The 25,207-nt window shown below is 46.2% G+C and overlaps 1 protein-coding gene across 1 annotated transcript in view; it reads left to right on the top strand.

Moving 5' to 3' along the window:
* Nucleotides 1–25,207, top strand: part of MMP24 (matrix metallopeptidase 24) — a 107,157-nt gene that overhangs the window by 56,105 nt on the left and 25,845 nt on the right. Inside the window, exons 3-5 of the mRNA XM_075571774.1 lie at nt 16,776–16,892; nt 20,887–21,191; nt 23,635–23,796. Of these exons, the coding sequence (XP_075427889.1) occupies nt 16,776–16,892; nt 20,887–21,191; nt 23,635–23,796 (584 nt within the window). The remainder of the gene's footprint in view (nt 1–16,775; nt 16,893–20,886; nt 21,192–23,634; nt 23,797–25,207) is intronic.

The following is a 25,207-nucleotide window of genomic DNA, read 5'->3' as shown; positions in this document are numbered from 1 at the left end:
ACGACTGATCCACAGTGCACCAGGGGACTCGGCTGAGCGCCTAGCCATATCCCCCGGGGGGTCAGCAGGTTGGATCGGAATGAACGTCGGCATTGGCCACAAGTATAATGTCCCGCATTGTGGGCAACGTGCCGCTGTATTAACAGTGCCTCCGGGCAGCCCACATTGAAGGCAGAGCCCGACCACCGTCTCGGTGTTGGCCACCCTGACTACCAGTACCCCGCCGGGTACCGAGTAGGGCTGGGTGGAGACCATAGTGCCCACAGTGGAGGAGCAGGCCATTCTCTTAATAGGGTCCACTTTCTGTATGGGTCTCTCCAGGTCAGTGGTTCCTCGCAACTGACTGGTAGAAGTTGCTGGGCCAGCCACTTCCTGCTTCGGCTCCTCCCTCCGCTGGCATAGCTGGAACCCGCCCCCAGGGGTTGCAATTATGGGCGGGTCCCACAGGGGAATAGCATGCCCCTTAATTAAGGCCGCGCCTTTCTCAGTCCTGGTGGGCGCGGTCTGCGTTTTCGCGCCAGTTTCCCCATCAGGGTGAGGTTCTTTTCCCGCGGCTAGTTCCCGCCTTCTCCTGGCAGCCGCCTTGCGTGCAAAATATCCCTCCTTTTTGCACGCTACCTCCGCGGCCGGAACTACTTCTTGTAGTGGCGCCGTCTGGATATCAGTCCCTGGGCCCAGTGGGTGCATTCCCACAGGCCATAGTTGAAAGTCACTCCCCCTGGTTGAAATCAGGGGAGGGTCCCATAGACTAAGCGGTTGACTCAGCACAGGGGCCGAGTGAGTCACTGTCCATGAAGGCGCAGCCATAGATTTCGCGCCATGCCCCCCATCAGGGCGGGGCTCTGCTGTTCGCGCCATTCCCGGCCAGCTTTTTGCAAGTCCTGAATCATCCAATTTCTCTGCGACTGGCCCACGCGGTCTCCCTAGCAAGCGGGAGCCGCCATTTTGGGTAGCTTTTGAGTCTGCAATGTCAGTTTGATTTCTTTCCTCACGGGGTTCCACCCCAGTTATCACAATGTCCTCACACTCCTCAAGGGTGGCACCTCGGTGTCCCAGACAGGACAAAAACGGGGCAGCCACAGCCTTCGCTCCACTCCAGAGCAGATTAGTTAGAGACAGCTCAGCGACAGTTTGCTCTTCAGTGGGGCGCACGCCACGGGTGCCTTCCCCATCAGCCTCTGGTCGCCATTTTGGGCTCTCCGCACCACGCGGATCCTCCATTCCTTGGGTTGTCACGCTCTCGTACCAATTATCGTACATGGGGCTCCGCTCTGTGGGGCAGCCACCATACCAGTACAATAAAGATTTGCTCAGATGCACCACCACATGTGTACCTGATCTAGGCTGGACTCATGTTGCACTACCTCAGGCTAGGCTCACTCTCTCAGTGTCTGCTGTGACTCCTTCCTCCCAGTCTGTGCTCCCTATGGTAAGTGTCTGGAATGGGCTAGAGTAATCTGGCTCTGCCATGCAGTACTTGGGGCGTCTACCTCTCTTGGTCAGCCTAGCGCAGACCCTCTCCAGGATTCCTGACCACGTTAACAGGCTATCCCTTCTGGCGTCCTACCAACTAGCACTACCTCAAAGTGACTCGGTCAGCTATAGCCCGACTCCAAACCCCTCACTCCTTTCAGGCCCCTATGTCGTCCCTGCGAACTGACAATACCCTGTCAGCCCCTGACCACCCCTAGGTCCGTCCCAACGCAGCACAGAGTGGCAGCAGACACTCTCCCTGTTTCCAAGTGACCTAGCTAAAAGCCTGTCCTGTTGACAGGTCTGGCATCTCAGCAGCGCCTCCAAATGTAACGGTTTTTGTGAACCGGCCTGACCCACCCAATCTCACATTGGCCCCTGTGGTCTAACCGGTCCCCATTACAGTGTGATAGTGTCTGGTGGTGCACCTGTTGGCTACAGGACTCCTGAGTCTCCCGCATGATGGTGTATGGGGAGGACCCGTCCAGACAGGCAGCTGAGGTAGTGGCTTGAGTCCTACCTAAGTCCAGTGCAGCGCCTCCACCTCATCAGGGTCCCTTCGGTCACTTGGGGATGGTCCTGGCGAGGAACTCCTCTGTGGTGCTCCTCTCTGTACAATCATTCCACACATGTACACGAGAGGGTTTGTAATTAAGAGCATCTTTATTGGACTGTGGGCCATGCTGCCCTCCACAATGGGGTGTATTAGCCCTCCATTGTTACAGCACTTCCCTTTACAAGGTGTAATTCTCCTTAAATAGGGATTCCCTATCCCAGCCGGGATGTCTTTACTCTGTGCCAGGTCCCTGGACACAGTCTTCCTATTCAGCTACTATAACATAACTCTTCTCAGAACTCTGGCAGAACTAACTCTTAGACACAGTGCTGTGCCTTATGTACACTCTGGAAGCTGACACACCTCTGACATCACTAACCATGGAGTCAGAGCCTGTGACCACTCCCATCCATACATAGGGCCCTCACCAGGGTGTGAGGGCAAACCTCCATAATTACTGCTGGCATGCCCACAACTTACCAGGCCTTACTGTCAGCAGGAGAGATGACTGTAGCCATTTTACATGACCGCTACATATATTTTTTGTAATTATTTGTTCCCGCACTTTAATTCAGGGCCACTAATGTGTTTTTGTTTGTGAAACGATCTTACTCCGCACTAGTGGGCAGAATTACAGCCCAAAAGAGAAACGAATGAGATCTATGGGTGGTTGAAGCTGATTTTAGTTTTTCTCGCTCAGAATTCATTTCAGACTGATTACCCAGGGTAAATTAATAGTATCGTTTAATTTCAAAGAAATAGCTAGTTTAATAATAATTGGGGCGTTTAGTAACAAATAGACACCAAGTGAAAGTGTTAAAGCAGCAGTCCCCATTGTTCTAAAATATATATATATTATGTAGCCGAACTTGGGAGCTGATCCGCTGTCCCTGCATCTCCGGGGGGGCTCCCCTGCTACTCGAGATATTTGTAGTTTTTGTTGTGCTGGTGTGTGACACCAAAAGAAATGTCTGTTGGGTTAGCAACAGAAAGTTGCAACATCGTCTCCTTTCGATTGGCCTCCGTAGCAAGGCTGACCCTGGTGGTCATATGGTGTCCGCTAGACAAGTATTCTGCCTGTATCTCAGAAACAGAGAGGGCCAAGGACCCCCTATCTCCAAAGGACCCCAACCTGCTCACACCCCCATTCATGGTTTATTTGGATCAAGCATCTCTCATCGATCAGCTTCAGAGGCGCCGATTCATGACAGAACTAGAGAGATATATATAGATAGAGATAGAGATAAAGATATATATATATATATACATATATATATATATATATGTATATATATATATATATATATATATATATATATATAGCTTGTCCTATGACATAAATTGTTAGTCCAATAAAAAAAGTATCACCTAATACTGAAGAGCTCATTTATTCTGCACTATAGCAACTGTACAAACACGGCTATTTTCTGCTTTATATATATATCTATATAGATATATATAGATATATATATATACATATATATATATATATCTATATAGATATATATATATTATATATATCTATATAGATATATATATATATATGTTGTGACAAACGGCTTACTCCGGGGCTCCGCCGTCTGTCCAGGACTGTTAGAACACGGTCTTTTAGGGTAGGTTAAATGACGAGGCGTAACGTGCTGTTCCTTTAAACAGGCTACTGCCTGGTTTATTCAGTCCCAGGCACTGAGACTGCCACAGTGCATACAAAAGAAAACACAAGCAAAACAAAACCCTACTCACCTGAGCAATAACGTAACTGAGGTTTTCCCTGACTGGGATTGGGGCGGCTTATCCGCTTCCAACAAACAAAAATAAGGAACTTTGCAATTTGATAAAGGTACAAAATGATTTAACCTGTTTGGGGTGAGGCTTTTCCCCTCTCTGCTTCCAGAAGCCTTCCTGCCTCCAGACTCTTGGGGAGAGGGGAGAGGAACCAGGAAATTAAGCCTTACATACCTGATTTCCATCTAGCAGGACAGGTGACAGAAATCAGGCAGCAGACAAACTCTGGTCTGGATCCCTCACCCCTCAGTTCCAGCACTTGCCAAACTGTGGGATGGAGTGCATGCATTCTGAGGCTGCACTTTCCAGCCTAAACAGGATAGAAACTGTTCAGTATCCTGGGAGCCTTATATATGGAATTTATTACCATCCCCTGGTTTCTGTCACATATCCTCCCCCCCAGCTCAGACCTCGAGGGATGAGCGACCATGGATATTAGGGAGTGCATCCTTGACAACCTATTAGCATTGCCATGTTTGTGCCCTGACCTGTGCTCTATAGAAAATTTAAATGGTTGTAGGCTTAGGAAGCACCTGGTCACTCTAGAATTCTTCTCTCTGTTTTGACACATCCAGGTGAGGGGTGCATGATCTGTGACCAACCGGAATTTTCTCCCCAGCAGATAGTATTTGAGCGTCTCTACAGCCCACTTTATTGCGAGACACTCTTTTTCGACTATGGAGTAATTTTTCTCCTGGGTATTTAGTTTTCTACTTAAATAAAGGATGGGGTGCTCCTCACCTTGAGACTCCTGGGAGAGTACCGCCCCCAGCCCTACCTCAGATGCGTCGGTTTGGACTAAAAACTCTTTAGAGAAGTCAGGTGTGGCACAGAGGGCTTCTTTCAGGCTTCTAAAGGCCTGTTCGGTTTCGGGGGACCACTTCACCATTAGCGGCCCTCTTGCTTTTGTGAGGTTGGTTAGTGGGGTTGCCTTAGTTGCAAAATTGGGAATAAATCTTCTATAGTAGCCAATTAATCCCAAAAAGGTCCTTACTTGTTTTTTTGTAACTGGCCTTGGCCAATTTTGTTTCACCTCTACTTTGAGTGTTTGGGGTTTGAGTAAACCTCTGCCAATAGAATACTACAGATACTTGACTTCCTCCAGACCAATAGTGCATTTAGCGGGGTTAGCAGATAGTCCAGCAGACCGAACTGCGTCAAGCACAGCTTGGACCTTTGGAAGGTGGGATTGCCAATCTTCACTATGGATTACCACATCATCTAGGTAGGCGGCGGCATACCGAGCATGTGGCTTTAAAATTTTATCTATCATTCTTTGGAATGTGGCGGGAGCACCATGTAAGCCAAAAGGCAGCACCCTATACTGAAAGAGGCCGTCTGGGGTTGAGAAGGCTGTCTTTTCTTTTGCCGTTTCTGTGAGGGGAACCTGCCAGAACCCTTTTGTTAAGTCTAGGGTCGTGAGATATCGGGCTTTGCCCAGTCTCTCTACCAGTTCATCAACCCTGGGCATAGGATAAGTATCAAATTTTGACACAGCGTTTAGTTTATGGTAGTGTGACAAACGGCTTACTCCGGGGCTCCGTCGTTTGTCCGGGACTGTTTAGAACACGGTCTTTTAGGGTAGGTTAAATGATGAGGCGTCACGTACTGTTCCTTTAAACAGGCTATGCCTGGTTTATTCAGTCCCAGGCACTGAGACTGCCACAGTGCATACAACAGAAAACAGATCAAAACAAAAGCTGCTCACCTGAGCGATAACTTAACTTAGATATCCCTGACTCAGGGTTGGAAGTGGCTTTTCCACTTCCAACATCAAAACACGGTACTTTTGCAGTCTTACACAAATGAACAGAAAGATTGAACCTGTTTGGGGAAGAGGCTTCTCCCCTCTGTAGTTCAGCAGCCTTCCAGCCTCCTGGCTCTTGTGGGGAGACCAGAGCAAACAGGAAATCAGTCTTTCATACCTGATTCCTAATTAGCATGACAGGTGACAGAAATCAGGCAGCAGACAAACTCTGGTCTGGATCTCTCATCCCTCAGTTCCAGCGCTTGCCAAACTGTGGGATGGAGTGTATGTATTATAAGGCTGCACTCCCAGGCCAAACAGGATAGAAACTGTCTAGTATCCTGGGAGCCCTATATACGGAATTTATTACCATCCCCTGGTTTCTGTCACATATCCTCCCCCCCAGCTCAGACCTCGAGGGATGAGCGACCATGGATATTAGGGAGTGCATCCTTGACAACCCGTCAGCATTGCCATGTTTGTGCCCTGACCTGTGTTCCACAGAAAATTTAAAGGGTTGTAGGCTTAGGAACCACCTGGTCACTCTAGCATTCTTTTCCCTGTTTTGACACATCCAGGTAAGGGGTGCATGATCTGTGACCAACCGGAATTTTCTCCCCAACAGGTAGTATTTGAGCGTCTCTACAGCCCACTTTATTGCGAGACACTCTTTCTCTACTATGGAGTAATTTTTCTCCTGGGGATTTAGTTTCCTACTTAAATAAAGGATGGGGTGCTCCTCACCTTGAGACTCCTGGGAGAGTACCGCCCCCAGCCCTACCTCAGATGCGTCGGTTTGGACTACGAACTCTTTGGAGAAGTCAGGTGTGACCAACACTGGTTGGGCACAGAGAGCTTCTTTCAGGCTTCTAAAGGCCTGTTCGGTTTCGGGGGACCACTTTACCATTAGCGGTCCTCTTGCTTTTGTGAGGTCAGTTAGTGGGGTTGCCTTAGTTGCAAAATTGGGAATAAACCTTCTATAGTACCCAATTAACCCCAAAAAGGTCCTTACTTGTTTTTTTGTAACTGGCCTTGGCCAATTTTGTATCGCCTCCACTTTGAGTGTTTGGGGTTTGAGTAAACCTCTGCCAATAGAATATCCCAGATACTTGGCCTCCTCCAGACCAATAGTGCATTTAGCGGGGTTAGCAGTTAGTCCAGCAGACCGGACTGCGTCAAGCACAGCTTGGACCTTTGGAAGGTGGGATTGCCAATCTTCACTATGGATTACCACATCATCCAGGTAGGCGGCAGCATACCGAGCATGTGGTTTTAAAATTTTATCCATCATTCTTTGGAATGTGGCGGGAGCACCATGTAAGCCAAAAGGCAGCACCCTATACTGAAAGAGGCCGTCTGGGGTTGAGAAGGCTGTCTTTTCTTTTGCCCTTTCTGTGAGGGGAACCTGCCAGTACCCTTTTGTTAGGTCTAGGGTTGTGAGATATCGGGCTTTGCCCAGTCTCTCTACAAGTTCATCTACCCTGGGCATAGGATAAGTATCAAATTTTGACACCGCGTTTAGTTTCCGGTAGTCATTACAAAACCTTGTTGTACCATCTGGCTTTGGGACTAAGACTATAGGGCTGTTCCACCCACTTTGGGATTCCTCAATTACACCTAGTTTTAGCATTTTTTTAACCTCTAAACTTATAGCCTTTCTTTTGGCCTCTGGGATTCGGTACGGTTTAAGGTTAACTCGGACCCCCGGTTCAGAGACTAGGTCATGTTCAATTACGCTAGTTCTACCTGGCCGTATAGAGAAGATTTCTTTGTTTCTTTTCACTAAATTCTGAACCTCTCGTTTCTGATGAACAGACAGGGTTTCAGCTATGCTAACCTCTGGGTCAGTTTCTTGATTCTCTGACGGACCTGGGGGTACTAGGGTTAACAAGACTTCTCTATCTTTCCAGGGCTTGAGTAGGTTTATATGGTAAATTTGCTCAGGTTTCCTCCTACCTGGCTGTCTTACCTTATAATTTACTTCTCCCACTCTTTCCAAGACCTCATATGGCCCATGCCATTTAGCAAGGAATTTACTCTCCACGGTGGGAACCAGAACTAGTACCCTATCACCTGGAGAAAAAATTCTGACCCTAGCACCCTTATTATATGTATTCCTCTGTGCTTCTTGAGCTTTCTCCATGTGTTCCCTCACTATGGGTAGGACTGCAGCAATGCGGTCCTGCATCTGGGCAACATGCTCTATTACACTTCTGTAAGGGGTAACCTCGTGTTCCCAAGTCTCTTTGGCTATATCCAGTAAGCCCCTTGGGTGTCGGCCATACAATAGTTCAAACGGGGAGAAGCCTGTGGATGATTGGGGAACTTCCCTAATGGCAAATAACAGGTACGGTAACAAACAATCCCAGTTTTTCCCATCTTTATCAACCGCCCGCCGTAACATGCTCTTTAAGGTTTTATTGAACCTTTCCACTAAACCATCTGTTTGTGGATGATAGACTGAGGTTCTGAGATGCTTGATTTTTAGGAGTTTACATAGCTCTTTCGTTACTTGGGACATAAATGGTGTTCCCATGTCAGATAGAATCTCTTTAGGAATCCCGACCCGGGAAAACAGAACTACTAACTCTTTTGCTATGTTTTTAGCTGAGGTGCTACGTAGGGGAACTGCCTCCGGATATCGGGTGGCATAATCTAATATTACCAATATATGCTGATGTCCCCTAGCAGACTTTATTAGGGGTCCTACTAGATCCATAGCAATCCGGTCAAATGGTACCTCTATTATGGGAAGGGGTACCAATGGGCTGTGGTACGCCTTGAACGGGGCGGTGATCTGACATTCTGGGCATGAGGAACAATAATTCGTAATTTCTGCCAGAACCCCAGGCCAATAGAAGCTTCGGAGAACCTTTTCTTTTGTCTTTTCCACCCCTAGGTGTCCCCCCAATGGATGACTATGTGCGAGGTGTAATACTACGTTACGGAATGTCCGTGGTACCAACAATTGTTTAGTTGTAACTGATTTCCTTTTATCAACCCGATATACTAGGTCGTTCTCTACCTCGAAGTAGGGGTAAGCAAGTGACCTATCTGGTTGGCCAGGAGTACTATTATGGTCCCGTATATTTCCCCTTGCTACCGCTAATGTGAGGTCCTCCCACTGGGCCTTCTTAAAACTCCCAGGACTGACCTCTAGGTCAGCGAGGGTCTTATCCGGTTCTGGGGTGGTAAGTGTCTGCTCAACATCTTGATTTGGGGTATTCCCTACCAAAGTAGTGATGGGGAAGGGAATTTTACAGCACTCCTCCTTTTCCCCCTTCTTATTTGGGCCCTCGTCAACCTCCATTTCTGAAAAAGGGAAAGGATTTGTTTCTTCTAATACTTCGTTATGGTCCGCTATTGAACTCTGGGCGCTATTCTGAGCGGGGGACCACATTTTTAGAAAATGGGGAAAGTCAGTCCCTATTAACACATCATGTGCTAGTTTGGGTACAATACCCACCTTGAAATCTAAAGAACCAAACTCTGTTTCAAAAAAAACATCAACAGTGGAATATTCATGATTATCCCCATGTATACAACAAATTGCCACTCTTTGTGAACTGTTTCCCTGTTTCTTCTTAATGGGCAAGAGGTATTCGGACACTAGTGTGACCATGCTCCCAGAGTCAAGAAGTGCCCGAACCCTCTTACCATTAACCTTTACAAATGCCCACAGATGGTTATTCAAGGGGTCCTCTGGGCTAGGGCCCATACATTGGGACAACAGCGAATAAGGTTCCACGCTGTTGCATTGCATGTGCTCATCATTTAGTGGGCAGATTTTTGCTGTGTGGCCCCTCTCATGACAATTTACACATTTAGGTACATAGTCTGTGTCCCACTTAGAGCCTTTTCCCGGCTCCCCATGTTGGCTATTGCCCTTAGTGTGCGAACCACTGTTGCTGGTGCTGCGTGACGGTGGTCGCCGCTCTTCAGCGCCCCTTAACCCCGGTACCCTTTTACCGTCTCTGGAAGAGTCCTGGAACCTCGGGTAGTGGGGTTGCTCCACGACTGTGGGTTGCGGGTGCTCTTCTGCTGCATTGTACCTTTCTACGAGGGCCACAAGCTCATCCGCATTGTGGGGGTCACTCCGACTGACCCAACGGCGTAAGGCAGAGGGAAGTTTCCTCAAGAACTGGTCCATGACCAACCGTTCCACGATGTGGCTGGCTGAGTTGATCTCGGGTTGTAGCCACTTCCGGGCGAGGTGGATGAGGTCATACATCTGGCTTCGGGTGGCTTTATCCATCGTGAAGGACCATGCGTGAAACCTTTGGGCGCGAACAGCCGTGGTTACGCCGAGGCGGGCGAGGATCTCGAACTTCAATTTTGCATAGACGTTAGCTTCGGCTGGCTCTAGATCAAAGTAAGCCTTCTGGGGTTCGCCGCTTAGGAAGTGTGCGATTAGACCAGCCCATTCAGCTTCTGGCCATCCCTCTCTCTGTGCCGTGCGTTCAAACGTGAGAAGATAGGCTTCCACATCATCCGAGGGTCCCATCTTCTGAAGGTAGTGGCTTGCCCTGGTCATTTTCGGAACTGGGGCTGCCGCTGCCAGTGGAAGGTTACTGATAGTCCCCCTCAGGATCTCGATTTCCTGCTGTAAGCCCTGAGCGAACCGCTGTTGCTCCTCTCTCAGCAAGCGGTTTGTCTCTTGCTGGTTTGCATTCGCGTTTTGCAGGGCTTCATTCGTCTGTTGCTGGTTTGCATTCCCCTGTTGCTGGTTGGCATTAATCTCTTGCTGGGCTATTAGCAGCTGTTGCTGGGCTGCATTCGTCTGCTGCTGGTTTGCATTAGTTTCTTGCTGGGCTATTAACAGCTGTTGCTGGGTTTCATTCACGTCTTTCTGGGCAGCGACATTGCGTACCAGCGCACCCACCACGTCTTCCATCTTCTTTGCAGAGGATGAAAAAACTTTTTTTTTTTTTTTTTTTTCAAAGTTCTTCAACCCGCAGACCCCCTAGTGCTCTGCCCGCATTCTCCACCATATGTGACAAACGGCTTACTCCGGGGCTCCGTCGTTTGTCCGGGACTGTTTAGAACACGGTCTTTTAGGGTAGGTTAAATGATGAGGCGTCACGTACTGTTCCTTTAAACAGGCTATGCCTGGTTTATTCAGTCCCAGGCACTGAGACTGCCACAGTGCATACAACAGAAAACAGATCAAAACAAAAGCTGCTCACCTGAGCGATAACTTAACTTAGATATCCCTGACTCAGGGTTGGAAGTGGCTTTTCCACTTCCAACATCAAAACACGGTACTTTTGCAGTCTTACACAAATGAACAGAAAGATTGAACCTGTTTGGGGAAGAGGCTTCTCCCCTCTGTAGTTCAGCAGCCTTCCAGCCTCCTGGCTCTTGTGGGGAGACCAGAGCAAACAGGAAATCAGTCTTTCATACCTGATTTCTAATTAGCATGACAGGTGACAGAAATCAGGCAGCAGACAAACTCTGGTCTGGATCTCTCATCCCTCAGTTCCAGCGCTTGCCAAACTGTGGGATGGAGTGTATGTATTATAAGGCTGCACTCCCAGGCCAAACAGGATAGAAACTGTCTAGTATCCTGGGAGCCCTATATACGGAATTTATTACCATCCCCTGGTTTCTGTCACAGTAGTCATTGCAAAACCTTGTTGTACCGTCTGGCTTTGGGACTAAAACTATAGGGCTGTTCCACCCACTTTGGGATTCTTCAATTACACCTAGTTTTAGCATTTTTTTAACCTCTAAATTTATAGCCTCCCTTTTGGCCTCTGGGATTCGGTACGGTTTAAGGTTAACTCGGACCCCTGGTTAAGAGACTAGGTCATATTCAATTACCCTAGTTCTACCTGGCTTTGTAGAGAAGACTTCTTTGTTTGTTCTCACTAGGTTCTGGACCTCTCGTTTCTGATGAACGGACAGGGTTTCAGCTATGCTAACCTCTGGGTCAGTTTCTCGATTCTCTGACGGACCTGGGGGTACTAGGGTTAACAAGACCTCTCTATCTTTCCAGGGCTTAAGTAGGTTTACATGGTAGATTTGCTCAGGTTTCCTCCTACCTGGCTGTCTCACCTTGAAATTTACTTCTCCCACTCTTTCCAAGACCTCATATTGCCCATGCCACTTAGCAAGGAATTTACTCTCTACGGTGGGAACCAGAACTAGCACCCTGTCGCCTGGATAAATTCTGACCCTAGCACCCTTATTATACGTATTCCTCTGTGCCTCTTGAGCTTTTTCCATGTGTTCCCTCACTATAGGTAGGACTGCAGCTATGCGGTCCTGCATCTGGGCAACATGTTCTATTACACTTCTGTAAGGGGTAACCTCGTGTTCCCAAGTCTCTTTGGCTATATCCAGTAAGCCCCTTGGGTGTCGGCCATACTATAGTTCAAACGGGGAGAAGCCTGTGGATGATTGGGGAACCTCCCTAATGGCAAATAACAGGTATGGTAACAAACAATCCCAGTTTTTCCAATCCTTATCGACCGCCCGGCGTAACATGCTCTTTAAGGTTTTATTGAACCGTTCCACTAAACCATCTGTTTGTGGATGATAGACTGAGGTTCTGAGATGCTTGATTTTTAGGAGTTTACATAACTCTTTTGTTACTTGGGACATTAATGGTGTTCCCTGGTCAGTTAAGATCTCTTTAGGAATTCCGACCCGGGTAAACAGAACTATTAACTCTTTTGCTATGTTTTTAGCAGAGGTGCTACATAGGGGAACTGCCTCCGGATATCGGGTGGCATAATCTAATATTACCAATATATGCTGATGTCCCCTAGCACACTTTATTAGGGGTCCTACTAGATCCATAGCAATCCGGTCAAATGGTACATCTATTATGGGAAGGGGTACCGATGGGCTACGATACGCTTTGAACGGGGCGGTGATCTGACATTCTGGGCATGAGGAGCAATTATTTGTCATTTCTGCCAGAACCCCAGGCCAATAGAAGCTTCGGAGAACCTTTTCTTTTGTCTTTTCCACCCCTAGGTGTCCCCCCAATGGGTGACTATGTGCGAGGTTTAATACTACATTACGGAATGTCCGTGGTACCAACAATTGTTTAGTTATAATGGATTTCCTCCTATCAACCCGATATACTAGTTCATTTTCTACCTCGAAGTAGGGGTAGGCAAGTGACCTATCTGGTTGGCCAGGGGTACTATTCTGGTCCCGTATATTCCCCCTTGCTTCGGCTAATGTGGAGTCTTCCCACTGGGCCTTCTTAAAACTCCCAGGACTGACCTCTAGGTCAGTGAAGGTCGTACACTGTTCTGGGGTGGTAAGCGCCTGTTCAACATCTTGATTTGGGGTATTCCCTACCAAGGTAGCCGTGGGAAAGGGAATTTTACAGGACTCTTCCTCTTTCCCCTTTTTATTTGGGCACTCGTTAACCTCTATTTCTGAAAAAGGGAAAGGATTTGTTTCTTCTGTTACTTCTTTATGGTCCGCTATTGAACTCTGGGTGCTATTCTGAGAGGAGGACCACATTTTTAGAAAATGGGGAAAGTCGGTCCCTATTAACACTATACCCACTTTGAAATCTAACGAACCAAACGCTGTTTCAATAAGAACATCAACAGTGGAATATTCGTGATTATCCCCATGTATACAACAAATTGCCACTCTTTGTGAACTGTTTACCTGTTTTTTCCCAATGGGCAACAGGTATTTGGACACTAGTGTGACCATGCTCCCAGAGTCAAGAAGTGCCAGAACCCTCTTACCATTTACCTTTACAAATGTCCACAGATGGTTAGTCAAGGGATCCTCTGGGCTAGGGCCCATACATTAAGACCACAACGAATAAGGTTCAACGCTGTTGCATTGCATTGGTTCAGTATTTAGTGGGCAGACTTTCGCGGTGTGGCCCCTCTCATAACAATTTACACATTTAGGTACATAGTCTGTGTCCCACTTAGAGCCCTTTTTCGGCTCCCCATGTTGGCTGTTGCCCTTAGTATGCGAGCCACTGTTGCTGGTGCTGTGTGTAGGCGGTCGTCGCTCTTCAGCCCCCCTTAACCCTGGTACCCTTTTACCGTCTCTGGAAGAGTCCTGGAACCTTGGGTAGTGGGGATGCTCCATGACTATGGGTTGCGGGTGCTCTTCTGCTGCATTGTACCTTTCTACGAGGGCCACCAGCTCATCTGCATTGTGGGGGTCACTCTGACTGACCCAACTGCGTAGGGCAGAGGGAAGTTTCCTCAAGAACTGGTCCATGACCAACCGTTCCACGATGTGGCTTGCTGAGTTGATCTCGGGTTGTAGCCACTTCCGAGCAAGGTGGATGAGGTCATACATCTGGCTTCGGGTGGCTTTATCCAACGTGAATGACCATGCGTGGAACCTTTGGGCACGAACAGCCGTGGTTACGCCGAGGCGGGCGAGGATCTCGAACTTCAAGGTTGCATAGACGTTAGCTTCGTCTAGCTCTAGATCAAAGTAAGCCTTCTGGGGTTCGCCGCTTAGGAAGGGTGCGATTAGACCGGCCCACTCAGCTTCTGGCCAACCCTCTCTCTGTGCCATGTATTCAAAAGTGAGAAGATAGGTTTCAACATCATCCGAGGGCCCCATCTTCTGAAGGTAGTGCCTTGCCCTGGTCATTTTCGGGCCTGGGGCTGCGTCTGCCAGTGGAGTCGTAATGATAGTCTCTCTCAGGATCTCGAGTTCCTGCTGTAAGCCCTGGGCGAACCGTTGTTGCTCCTCTCTCAGCAAGCGGTTTGTCTCTTGCTGGGTTGCGTTCGCCTCTTGCAGGTCTGTTAGCAGCTGTTGCTGGGTTGCATTCGCGCTTTGCAGGGCTGCACTCGCCTGTTGCTGGGTTTCATTCGTCTCTTTCTGGGCAGCAACATTGCGTACCAATGCACTTTTTTTTTAAAGTTCTTTAACCCGCAGACCTTTTAGTGTTCTGCCCGCATTCTCCACCATATGTGACAAATGGCTTACTCCGGGGCTCTGCCGTCTGTCCGGGACTATTAGAACACGGTCTTTTAGGGTAGGTTAAATGACGAGGCGTAATGTGCTGTTCCTTTAAACAGGCTATGCCTGGTTTATTCAGTCCCAGGCACTGAGACTGCCACAGTGCATACAAAAGAAACACAAGCAAAACAAAAGCCTGCTCACCTGAGCAATAACTTAACTGAGGTTTTCCCTGACTGGGATTGGGGCGGCTTATCCGCTTCCAACAAACAAAAATAAGGACCTTTGCAATTTGATAAAGGTACAAAATGATTTAACCTGTTTGGGGAGAGGCTTTTCCCCTCTCTGCTTCCAGCAGCCTTCCTTCCTCCAGACTCTTGGGGAGAGGGGAGAGGAACCAGGAAATCAGCCTTACATACCTGATTTCCATCTAGCAGGACAGGTGACAGAAATCAGGCAGCAGACAAACTCTGGTCTGGATCCCTCACCCCTCAGTTCCAGCACTTGCCAAACTGTGGGATGGAGTGCATGCATTCTGAGGCTGCACTTTCCAGCCTAAACAGGATAGAAACTGTTCAGTATCCTGGGAGCCCTATATATGGAATTTATTACCATCCCCTGGTTTCTGTCACAATATATATATATATATATATATATATATATATATATATATATATATATATATATATATATATATATATATATATATATATATATATATATAGAGAGAGAGAGAGAGAGAGAGAGATGTATATATAGACACACACACACAGTATATATTAAAAGTACTCTCAAAAATCATGACTGCTGCTTTAAAATACCAATATATCAACAAGAATATTTTGTACTGAACTTCTGTGATATTCAATATTTATCACTCAAGTCCATTTGAAAATACACCCAGACTTGTTTAATTAGTACCGTGTTTGCCATTTTAAAAACACAAAACATCCTAAAATAAACGATGGCCATTATTCTGTCAGCCGCTACTAGAAAAAAAACAATTGCTGCAATTTAGTCACAATCTGTTTAAACTCTTATTGTCTCTTAAGTTAGAAATATGCGTAGAATGTTCTTTTTATTAGCGTCTAGAAATTCCACAGATTCTGCCTGTTTTGATCACCATACAGTAGGTTAGTAGTGAAGCGCCGGAATATAGAAAAAAATCAAAATTACACAGCCCTTTCTTTTCGGCATTAAGCACAGGAAGCCACATAATGGTATCGTTGTTGCAGTATTTCATTTCTTGAGTATTATAAAAGTGCAGTAAAAGAGTGGGAGGCAGATTCAGATATTTCCTGGTGACCTTTCTCTGACGTTTTAAAAACTGTTGTGTACTATAATTTAATGTATGTAGAACTTTCATGATGATCGTCTAAGAGGTATCACGACATGCAACAAATGTGTCGTAGCTTGAGTGGATGTTGACCAAGAACAATGCGTTTCTAACAATGGGTTATGATGTGTTGCTGTTCAAACATAGCGCTACAGTTGACTTTTTCCTTTTCACCGGCGAGAGACAGGCAGTATCCGAGGGCCGCCGAGTGTGGTAGCCGCCACGTAATTGGGTTGCTATCACGTGGCCACCACCAGAAGCCGGGTGGCTTCCTCTAGATAAAGAGTAATATTCACATGACATCCACTGAATGTCATAAGAGCCATTAGGCCAGTGGTGATCTACGAGGGCCCCCAAGCAGCCAGGTATTGGGGATATCCCTGCTTCAGCACAGGCGGCTCAATCAATGCCTCAGTCCATGACAGTTGTTGACTGAGCCACTAATTGAGCCACCTGTGCTGAAGCAGAGGTCTCGCTAACACCTGGCCTGTTGGTGGCCCTTGAGGATTGGAGTTGCCCTACCCTGCATAGTCAGGAAATGTCATAAGGGCACCGTGGGGGTTACATCCTCAGTGTCTTTTTCGAATCATGGTGGTCATTAATTACAGTGTTCGACAAACCTATACATTTGCACGCCCCGGGCGAGTGGATTTAACATCGTGGCGAGCTCCTATTGGACCAAGCAGCACACGTTTGGTATTAGGTGGCGAGTAGATTTTTTTGTTCGGCGAGTAGATTTTTGCTGATTTGTCGACCACTGATTAATTAAAGAGTTATTTACAACAGGAAACAATCTTCAGCAGTTTTATCCGACGCGTTTTGCCTTTGAAGGTAATAGTATTTTCTTTCTTTGATACCTCGGGTTCCCGTTCCCTTGGTGGTGGAAAAACTGGAGCCTTGATTAACGATCACCATAGCAATTCCCTAATCGCTTAATTCCATTAATAAGTTGGACAATTATCACATAGGTGGATGAAAAGGCCGCGCTGTGGCGTTCCTGACCATCCTCATTTAAGCCATAGAAGAAGGAATAAGCGGTATGCGCTAACGGGACAAAAATGGCGGCAGAAGCACATCACATACAGGTATGTTCTGAAATGTATGTATGTATGTCTTTATATAGCACCATCCATGTGCTGTACATAGCGCTTTACAGCAGTAACACGTGACATAATAGGAATAAGCGTTAAAAAGTAACATTAGGAAAAGGAGTCCCTGCCCCGAAGAGCTTACAGTCTAAGTGATAAGTGGGGAGAGCTTACAGAGGCAGTGGGAGGGTATCAGGGGAAGAACATCTGCAAGGGGCCAAGGTCAATGCATATGAGGTATATACTTTAGTATCGGTCAATGGAGCTACCCTAATGCGTCATTAAAGAGGTGTGTTTTAAGATGGGCCTTAAAGGTGGATAGAGAGGGTGCTAGTCGGGTATTGAAGGGAAGGGCATTCCATAGGTGCGGGGCAGTCAGTGGGAAAGGTTTAAGGGGGGAGAGGGCTTTAGATACAAGAGGGAGTAGACAGAAGACATCCTTGAGCAGAACGCAAGAGTCGGATGGTGCATAACGAGAAATTAAGGCTGAGATGTAAGGAAGAGCAGAGGCGAGTTCAGTCAGATATTAGGGTGAGATTTAAGGAGAAGCAGAGGAGGGTATAGTGAGATATTAGGGTGAGATGTAAGGAGGAGCAGAGGAGGGTATAGTGAGAGATTAGCGAGAGATGTAGGAGGAGCAGGAGGAGGGTATAGTGAGATATTAGGGTGAGATGTAAGGAGGAGCAGAGGAGGGTATAGTGAGAGATTAGCGTGAGATGTAAGGAGGAGCAGGAGGAGGGTATAGTGAGATATTAGGGTGAGATGTAAGGAGGAGCAGAGGAGGGTATAGTGAGAGATTAGGGGGAGATAAGGAGGGGCAGAGGAGGGTACAGTGAGATATTAGGGTGAGATGTAAGGAGGGACAGAGGAGGGAATAGTGAGATATTAGGGTTAGATGTAAGGAGGAGCAGAGGAGGGTATAGTGAGATATTAGGGTGAGAAATAAGGAGGAGCAGAGGAGGGTATAGTGAGAGATTAGCGTGAGATGTGAGGAGGAGCAGAGGAGGGTATAGTGAGATATTAGGGTGAGATATAAGGAGGAGCAGAGGAGGGTATAGTGAAAGATTAGGGGGAGATAAGGAGGAGCAGAGGAGGGTATAGTGACATATTAGGGTGAGATGTAAGGAGGAGCAGAGGAGGGCATAGTGAAAGATTAGGGGGAGATAAGGAGGAGCCGAGGAGGGTATAGTGAGATATTAGGGTGAGAAATAAGGAGGAGCAGAGGAGGGTATAGTGAAAGATTAGGGGGAGATAAGGAGGAGCAGAGGAGGGTATAGTGACATATTAGGGTGAGATGTAAGGAGGAGCACAAGAATGTATAGCCTTAAGAGAGGAGAATTTTGTACATACAGTAAGTAATACGGGATTTAATAGGAAGCAAGTAGAAGAATTTCAGCAGGATAAAAGCTGGAACAGATTTAGGAGAGAGTAAAGTGATTCTCGCAGCAGCGTTTAGGATAGATTGAAATGTGTCAGTGAATCCATAATCGTTTCACTGTCTAAAGAATTATTTATTTACAGTTGTTACAGGAAACGGAGGGAGGGCAAAGAAACCAGTTAGAACAAGAGCAGGAAAAACCCCGTGGAGCCACAATGGATATATTTAAAAAACACTAATTAGGTTTTGAGATCTGCTGACATTGCTACCACCAGGTTTATTTAAAGTGTCAGTCCCACGTAGGAGGTAAAAAATAAATAATTCAAATTAAAAAAAAACTTCCGTGTAATCAGCTTCCCTACACACTTAAAGTAACAGTCAACATTATTTGTATCATCTGAAGAATACATTTGCTGTTTTGCTTCTGGGCCAAGCTTATCAGCCACGTCTGTTTCCCTGTTTAATGATGATTTCATCATTATTATAAAAACAACGGCACAAAACATAGACAACCAACAATGTTATCCCCACAATAAAACAGAAAGTAGATTGTAACTGTTTCAGAGAGTTTGTACAATCTTTGTAACATCTCTTTGGTTAATAAAATACACAGATTCCCAACAAGCTCTGAGAAACCCCAACCATTACCACATAATATATATATATATGCATATAAGTGTCAAAAGGAGTGCTAGTGGGCGTGGTTAAATGTATACAACAAAAAACAAAAATGCCCAAAGCTACTTCCAATGTGACAGAAATACACAGTGCAATACCAGCTGGTCTCAGTTGCTTATGGGAGAGTAGTGCCCCCCCCCCCCCCCCACCCCACCCCACCCAAGGTTTAAACTTGCCCCACCCCACTTTCCAAGTTGCATAGTTACATAGTTGCATAGTTACATAGTAGATGAGGTTGAAAAAAGACGTATGTCCATCAAGTTCAACCTATGCTAAATTTAGACAACAGATACTTTATCCTATATCTATACTTACTTATTGATCCAGAGGAAGGCAAACAAAAAACCCCAGTGTCATATCATCCAATGATATCTCATAAGGGGGGAAATTAATTCCTTCCTGACTCCACGAATTGGCAATCGGATTAATCCCTGGATCAACATCCTTCCCATGTTTACTTATTTGGTATATCCCTATATACCTTTCCATCTAAAAAGATGTCCAACCTTTTTTTTGAACAAATCTATTGTATCTGCCATCACAGTCTCCATGGGTAAGGAATTCCACCAATTCCTCCAAGTTGGCAGGTCAGTTTCATTTTGCCAGGTTACAACAGATCCAATGTGATCATTCTTCCTGTAATTATACAGGTAAATAAGAATTTTAACCCAGGTGAGTGTTAGGACCTGCTACGGTCATGCCTTGCAAGTGGCAGCAGGCTTAAGACACTTTGGCCAAAGGGTTAAACTAAATAACCCTTTTACAAGAGATATATAGGTATTGCACTGTGTATTTTCGTCACATTGGAAGTAGCTTTGGGCATTTTTGTTTTTTTGTTGTAAACATCTCTTTGGTTACAAGACTAGCGATCCTGAAATCCTGAACATAGTCGTCGTTTTATCAGAGTATGTGAGCTGCAAAACTAGGGCCAAACTGGTTGATAAATATTGCACACCTGAGGAAGGGGGCAGTTGCTCCCGAAATGTGTGTTTTTGTACCACTATGCGGCAATACATTTAAAATTATGCCCTAATTCAGGGTTTTTCAACCAGGGTTCCCCCTGGCATCCCTAAAGGGTTCCCTGCAATTTTCAGATCATTTGAAAATTGTACCAAAAACAGAAGAATTTATAATGCATCTGATCTCAGACGCGCTATTAGAGAGGGTTGGGGTTCCTTACAATGCATCTGATCTCAGACGCGCTATTAGAGAGGGCTGGGGTTCCTTACAATGCATCTGATCTCAGACGCGCTATTAGAAAGGGTTGGGGTTCCTTACAATGCATCTGATCTCAGACGCGCTATTAGAGAGGGTTGGGGTTCCTTACAATGCATCTGATCTCAGACGCGCTATTAGAGAGGGTTGGGGTTCCTTACAATGCATCTGATCTCAGACGGTGTATTAGAGAGGGTTGGGGTTCCATACAATGCATCTGATCTCAGACGCGCTATTAGAGAGGGTTGGGGTTCCTTACAATGCATCTGATCTCAGACGGTGTATTAGAGAGGGTTGGGGTTCCTCACAATGCATCTGATCTCAGACACGCTATAATACATTGATGAGAAGATAAAAATACCTAACTTTGCATCAGTTTATCCCGCAAAAGACCTTGATTCGGAGATCCAAAGACATTAGAGGAACAAATGGGGGAAAGCAACTAAAATGAAAAGGTCAGATATGTATCAGTATCATCAAATGAAATGATGTATTATATAGACCATCTCTGGTATGCAAAATATTGTTAATGAATTCACCTTTAGAATTGTAAATATCATAGTTACATAGTATATGGAGGTTCAAAAAAGACAAACGTCCATCAAGTTCAACCTATGCTACATTTAGATCATAATTACCTCCATTACACTGCACTGTGTAAATGTGGCCTGTTATTATGCTTGTGATTTATTTTAATGCCGACCATTTATTTCTTTTCAGCATACACAACTATACACCTAAAGTCGGAGAGCTGGACACAAGAAAAGCCATCCGCCAGGCGTTCGACGTATGGCAGAAGGTCACCCCGTTGACCTTCGAAGAGGTCCCCTACCACGAGATCAAAAATGAAAGGAAAGAAGCCGATATCATGATATTCTTTGCTTCTGGTTTTCATGGAGATAGCTCTCCGTTTGACGGAGAAGGTGGATTCTTAGCACATGCCTACTTTCCCGGACCAGGGATAGGAGGCGATACTCATTTTGATTCCGATGAGCCATGGACTTTAGGGAACTCAAATCATGATGGTAAGACATTAAATTCATTATATAAATCAGACTAGAATGATGTTTCTTGACCTTTAGCATTACAGATGTTAAAGAAAAATCACGAGACACTCTTTTCCACGTGCCCCGGTATAAAAAGGTTGTGCCATGGTGTAACATGAAAGAAAAACCCCTTCTTTATATACAGACGGTGTTTGTCTGAGCCAGTCCTGGGTTTACAGTGGACCTGGAGCACCATGGCTAATTTCCCAGCTCCCTGTGCGCTGGTAGAATTCACTTGGCTAGTAGGTCTATATCAGGGCTGAGGACAGGAGAGGGATGTAGCTGCACTACCTGTGTCTCTGTTCAAATGCATTGATCTATAGGACCTGGATGCTGTACTACTGCTTTCTGTAAATTCTGTAACAGAGTAAAAACTGTGCAGCTGAATTTATGTCTCGGCTGGAGCACCAGTCTAAACGGTGGATTGCCGAGTGTGAGGTGACCAAATTGAAGACCTCCCATGACTTGATAGTAAAAGGGCAGTTCATGCTGAAATGCCTGCCTGAGGTGCAGGAATGGATCACCGACTGTAAGTCATCCAGTGCGAGGCTAGCAGCCGCCTTGGCTGATGACTTTATGACCACCAGGCGGATCCTGTGGCACCATGAACTCATACCGGGAACACGCCCCGGCAATTCTGGAGAGACCATGGACGGCCAAATGTCAGCTTGTGGTACCCCAGTATGTTTTGGGTGCAGTTGGTGCGGTTAGCGCACACGATCCCGCTAGCTGGGCACCAGGGCATTACCCATACGAGATCCAGGCTGACCCATCATTTTTTCTGTCCTGGGGTATCACAGGAGACATCTGCGTTCTGCAACACCTGTGATGCCTGCCAGCGAGTAGTCATGTTGAGCAGACGAAGGCCCCCCTGAGGCTGCTACTGGTGATCGGGGAACCATTCCAGCAGGTAGTGGTGGACATCATTGGACCCCTGATGATGCCCAGTAGGTCAAGGAAAAGGTATAATTTATCAGTCATGGACATTGCGACCAGGTACCCGGAGGCAGTGGCTCTTTCCTCCATTGACACCCAGAAGATGGCGGAGGTGCTGATCATTATTTTTACTAGGGTAGGTTTCCCTAGTGAAATCCCTGACTGACCAGGGAGCACAGTTCAAGAGTGAGCTGCTCCAAAGTCTCTGGGCTGTGTGCGGGGTGACCCCACTCTGTACGGCTCCCATACCATCCTCAAACTATAAGACTGTGTGACCGGTTCAATGGCACCCTGAAACACATGGTGCAGGCATTTGTGGAGGCTGAAGGGGGAGACTGGGAAGCACACCTGCAGCACATACTGTTCGCATACACCGCTTGGCGTGGATGAACTGACCTGTCCCCGTTCTGCATAACGTCCGCCATGCTCTGACACTATGAGCCCGTTTTCGGGCCCTGGCTGACTCAATGCTGTCAATGGATCCATGTCCCGCTTCTGTATTCTAACTGCCACTTCTAGGCACGCTGGTACTGAGGCCGCTGTGGACCAGCTTGTAGAGCTGGTCTTGTCACACCCTGCACTCCCTCTCATAGGGATCTCTGTAGGGTATTTAACTCCTCTGCTGTGAACTACTGTGTTCACATTGGCCATATGTGGATTCTCTCTAAAGGGAATATTTCCCTATCTACAACATAATAAATGGGACAGATCCTTCTTACCTACTTATGTATTCGGTATGCTATATACAGTGAGGCTCCCCCCACTGTTACTCCTCCAGGAACCTTCTCAGTATATGTACTGTATTGGTGACAACACTACCACAGGAAGAAATTGGGAATGGCTTAGTTTCTGCCAATGTCACTCAATACCATACGAGCCCACATATTTAACCCTCTTAGGCTATTAACCCCTCACATTAACTAGTAGTTCCCAAAATGGGGCCACACCTTTTCACCCTTTTCAATTAGAGTCATATACACCACAGTCGCTACTGGAAAAAAAAAACGAATTTCCATGCAGTGTTTAGAATAAAAGTGGTATGTTTGTGACAAATAGCACAATGTGTACTTGTTAAACCTGTGTTAATGTTATAAGGAAAGAGAGATTACGCTATGGCTCTCTTACAAAATGTGTTCATTTACATGACTACATTTGCATATCGCACAGATTGCCTGTAATTTAAAGAAAAATATGCCAGGGAAAAGGGTTCCAAAATCTGAAAATAATAAAAACAACACTTACACACAAAGAATAACATGGAAAATGAATGCTGGCCAATATTTATTAAGTCGTGCTATTGCATACTGTCGGACATTTTTTTCAAGTCGATGGGTAACTTACCCTATAGCCGCTATAGGGTGTCTTAGTAAATATGGGATATAATGTGAATGGAGTTTACAATGAACCAGTCCATCAACCGTGTACTGTAATAGTATGCAAATGATTGTCCCCTGTGCTTACAGTGTACACCTTTTCCTCTCCGCAGGTAATGATCTTTTTCTAGTAGCTGTCCATGAGCTTGGCCATGCTTTGGGATTGGAACACTCTAATGATCCCAGTGCCATCATGGCCCCTTTCTACCAGTACATGGAAACCCATAACTTTAAACTTCCCCAAGATGACTTGCAAGGGATTCAGAAAATCTACGGTGAGTACAGTAGGTCCTCCATTATAAATATTTCATTTGGGCAGTATGTGCTTAGATCATTATGGCAGATTACTGTACACTGACAAGTAATTTTGAGACATACTAATACCATGCTTGCCATTGGGCAAAAAATGTGGTGCGTGAAGGTTTACCTATTTTTAATTGGTGTTGCAAAAGTCAGAGGTAAGAAGACTACCCCAGCTGACACCAAACACATTTGATCTCTCTACTAGGTTCCTACATCCTTAATGCATATGAATATGCTCCTGCATTCTGTTTGCTTCCCATCCCAGCACGTAGATTGTGATATCTACGCTGGAACCCCTTTTTCTCTGTATCTGCATGTATATCTGGAGATCTAACCCCTAATAGTTTTGACTAGTTATAATAAAAGAAGTCAAACTGATTCCTTGGCTAGGCGGCTAGGTCATGACATCATAGACGCGCCCCCCCCCCCCCCTAGACACACACCCCACGTCGTGTCTACCTTGGCCATAAAACGCTCCCGCTAAACGCGGGTGACGTCACGCACGTGCACGCCACAGCGCGGTCTTCGGCAGCATGGACGCAGCTTTCCCCGGGCAGCTTCCACTCTCTGTCCGTTTTGGGCACTGCAGCCGTCCAAGGATGCGATTTCAACTATAGCGACATAAAATCGCCCACCCGCATCCACTACGGACCTCGCTTTGGTGTCTCCGGCAAAAACCTTGGATGACTATCCCCGTAGATGTGCTATGCTACGACCAGAATAGTCCGTGGAACGGAAGTCGGCAGCTCTTTACACCGGCTCCCCGTCTCCCTGGGAAGATATATTTGAAAGTTTCTTTTCACGTCCCTCTCCTTTTATCTCATCAACGCTGTACATATTAAGGCCCTCCAGTATTTGCTGATAATTTTTAGGCTGTAAATCAGTAGTGCGGACCCTGAACCTCCGTAAGGTCTATATATTGCCTCCGTCTCCCCGATGCTCAGGGAGAAGGGATGTTGCTCCCACTGGTAGGAACTTCTCCTGTCTTCAGCCAGTCAGCTGCCATCTTCGTGATGTCCTCTATGAAGACCCTGTACAATTCCTTTTTTTTTTTGTCCTGCAGGTCTATATACAGCGGAACCCCCTTATAACGCTGTGCTCGGGGTCCAAAGAATCACATCGCGTTATAAGTGGATCGCGTTAGAAATAATGTACAATTGTATGCATTGTACAATAAAGTATTTAAGACGCCAATAACCGTGTTGTAAAGTATTCATAAATACGAAAACTGGGAGCCACGCTTGCACCGCGATATAAGCGGATCCGCGTTGTAACGGATCGCGCTATAACGGGGTTGAGCTGTATCACCTTAGTATAAATGACGATCTCAACAGTTACTAGCCACTAACGGAAAAAGTGACAACAGTCTTGCTCTAGTAATTT

The sequence above is a fragment of the Ascaphus truei genome, chromosome 15 (assembly GCF_040206685.1).
Source record: "Ascaphus truei isolate aAscTru1 chromosome 15, aAscTru1.hap1, whole genome shotgun sequence".
Lineage (NCBI taxonomy): Eukaryota > Metazoa > Chordata > Amphibia > Anura > Ascaphidae > Ascaphus > Ascaphus truei.
Note: the sequence above shows the minus strand (reverse complement) of the source record. Positions and strands in the feature narration are given on the sequence as shown.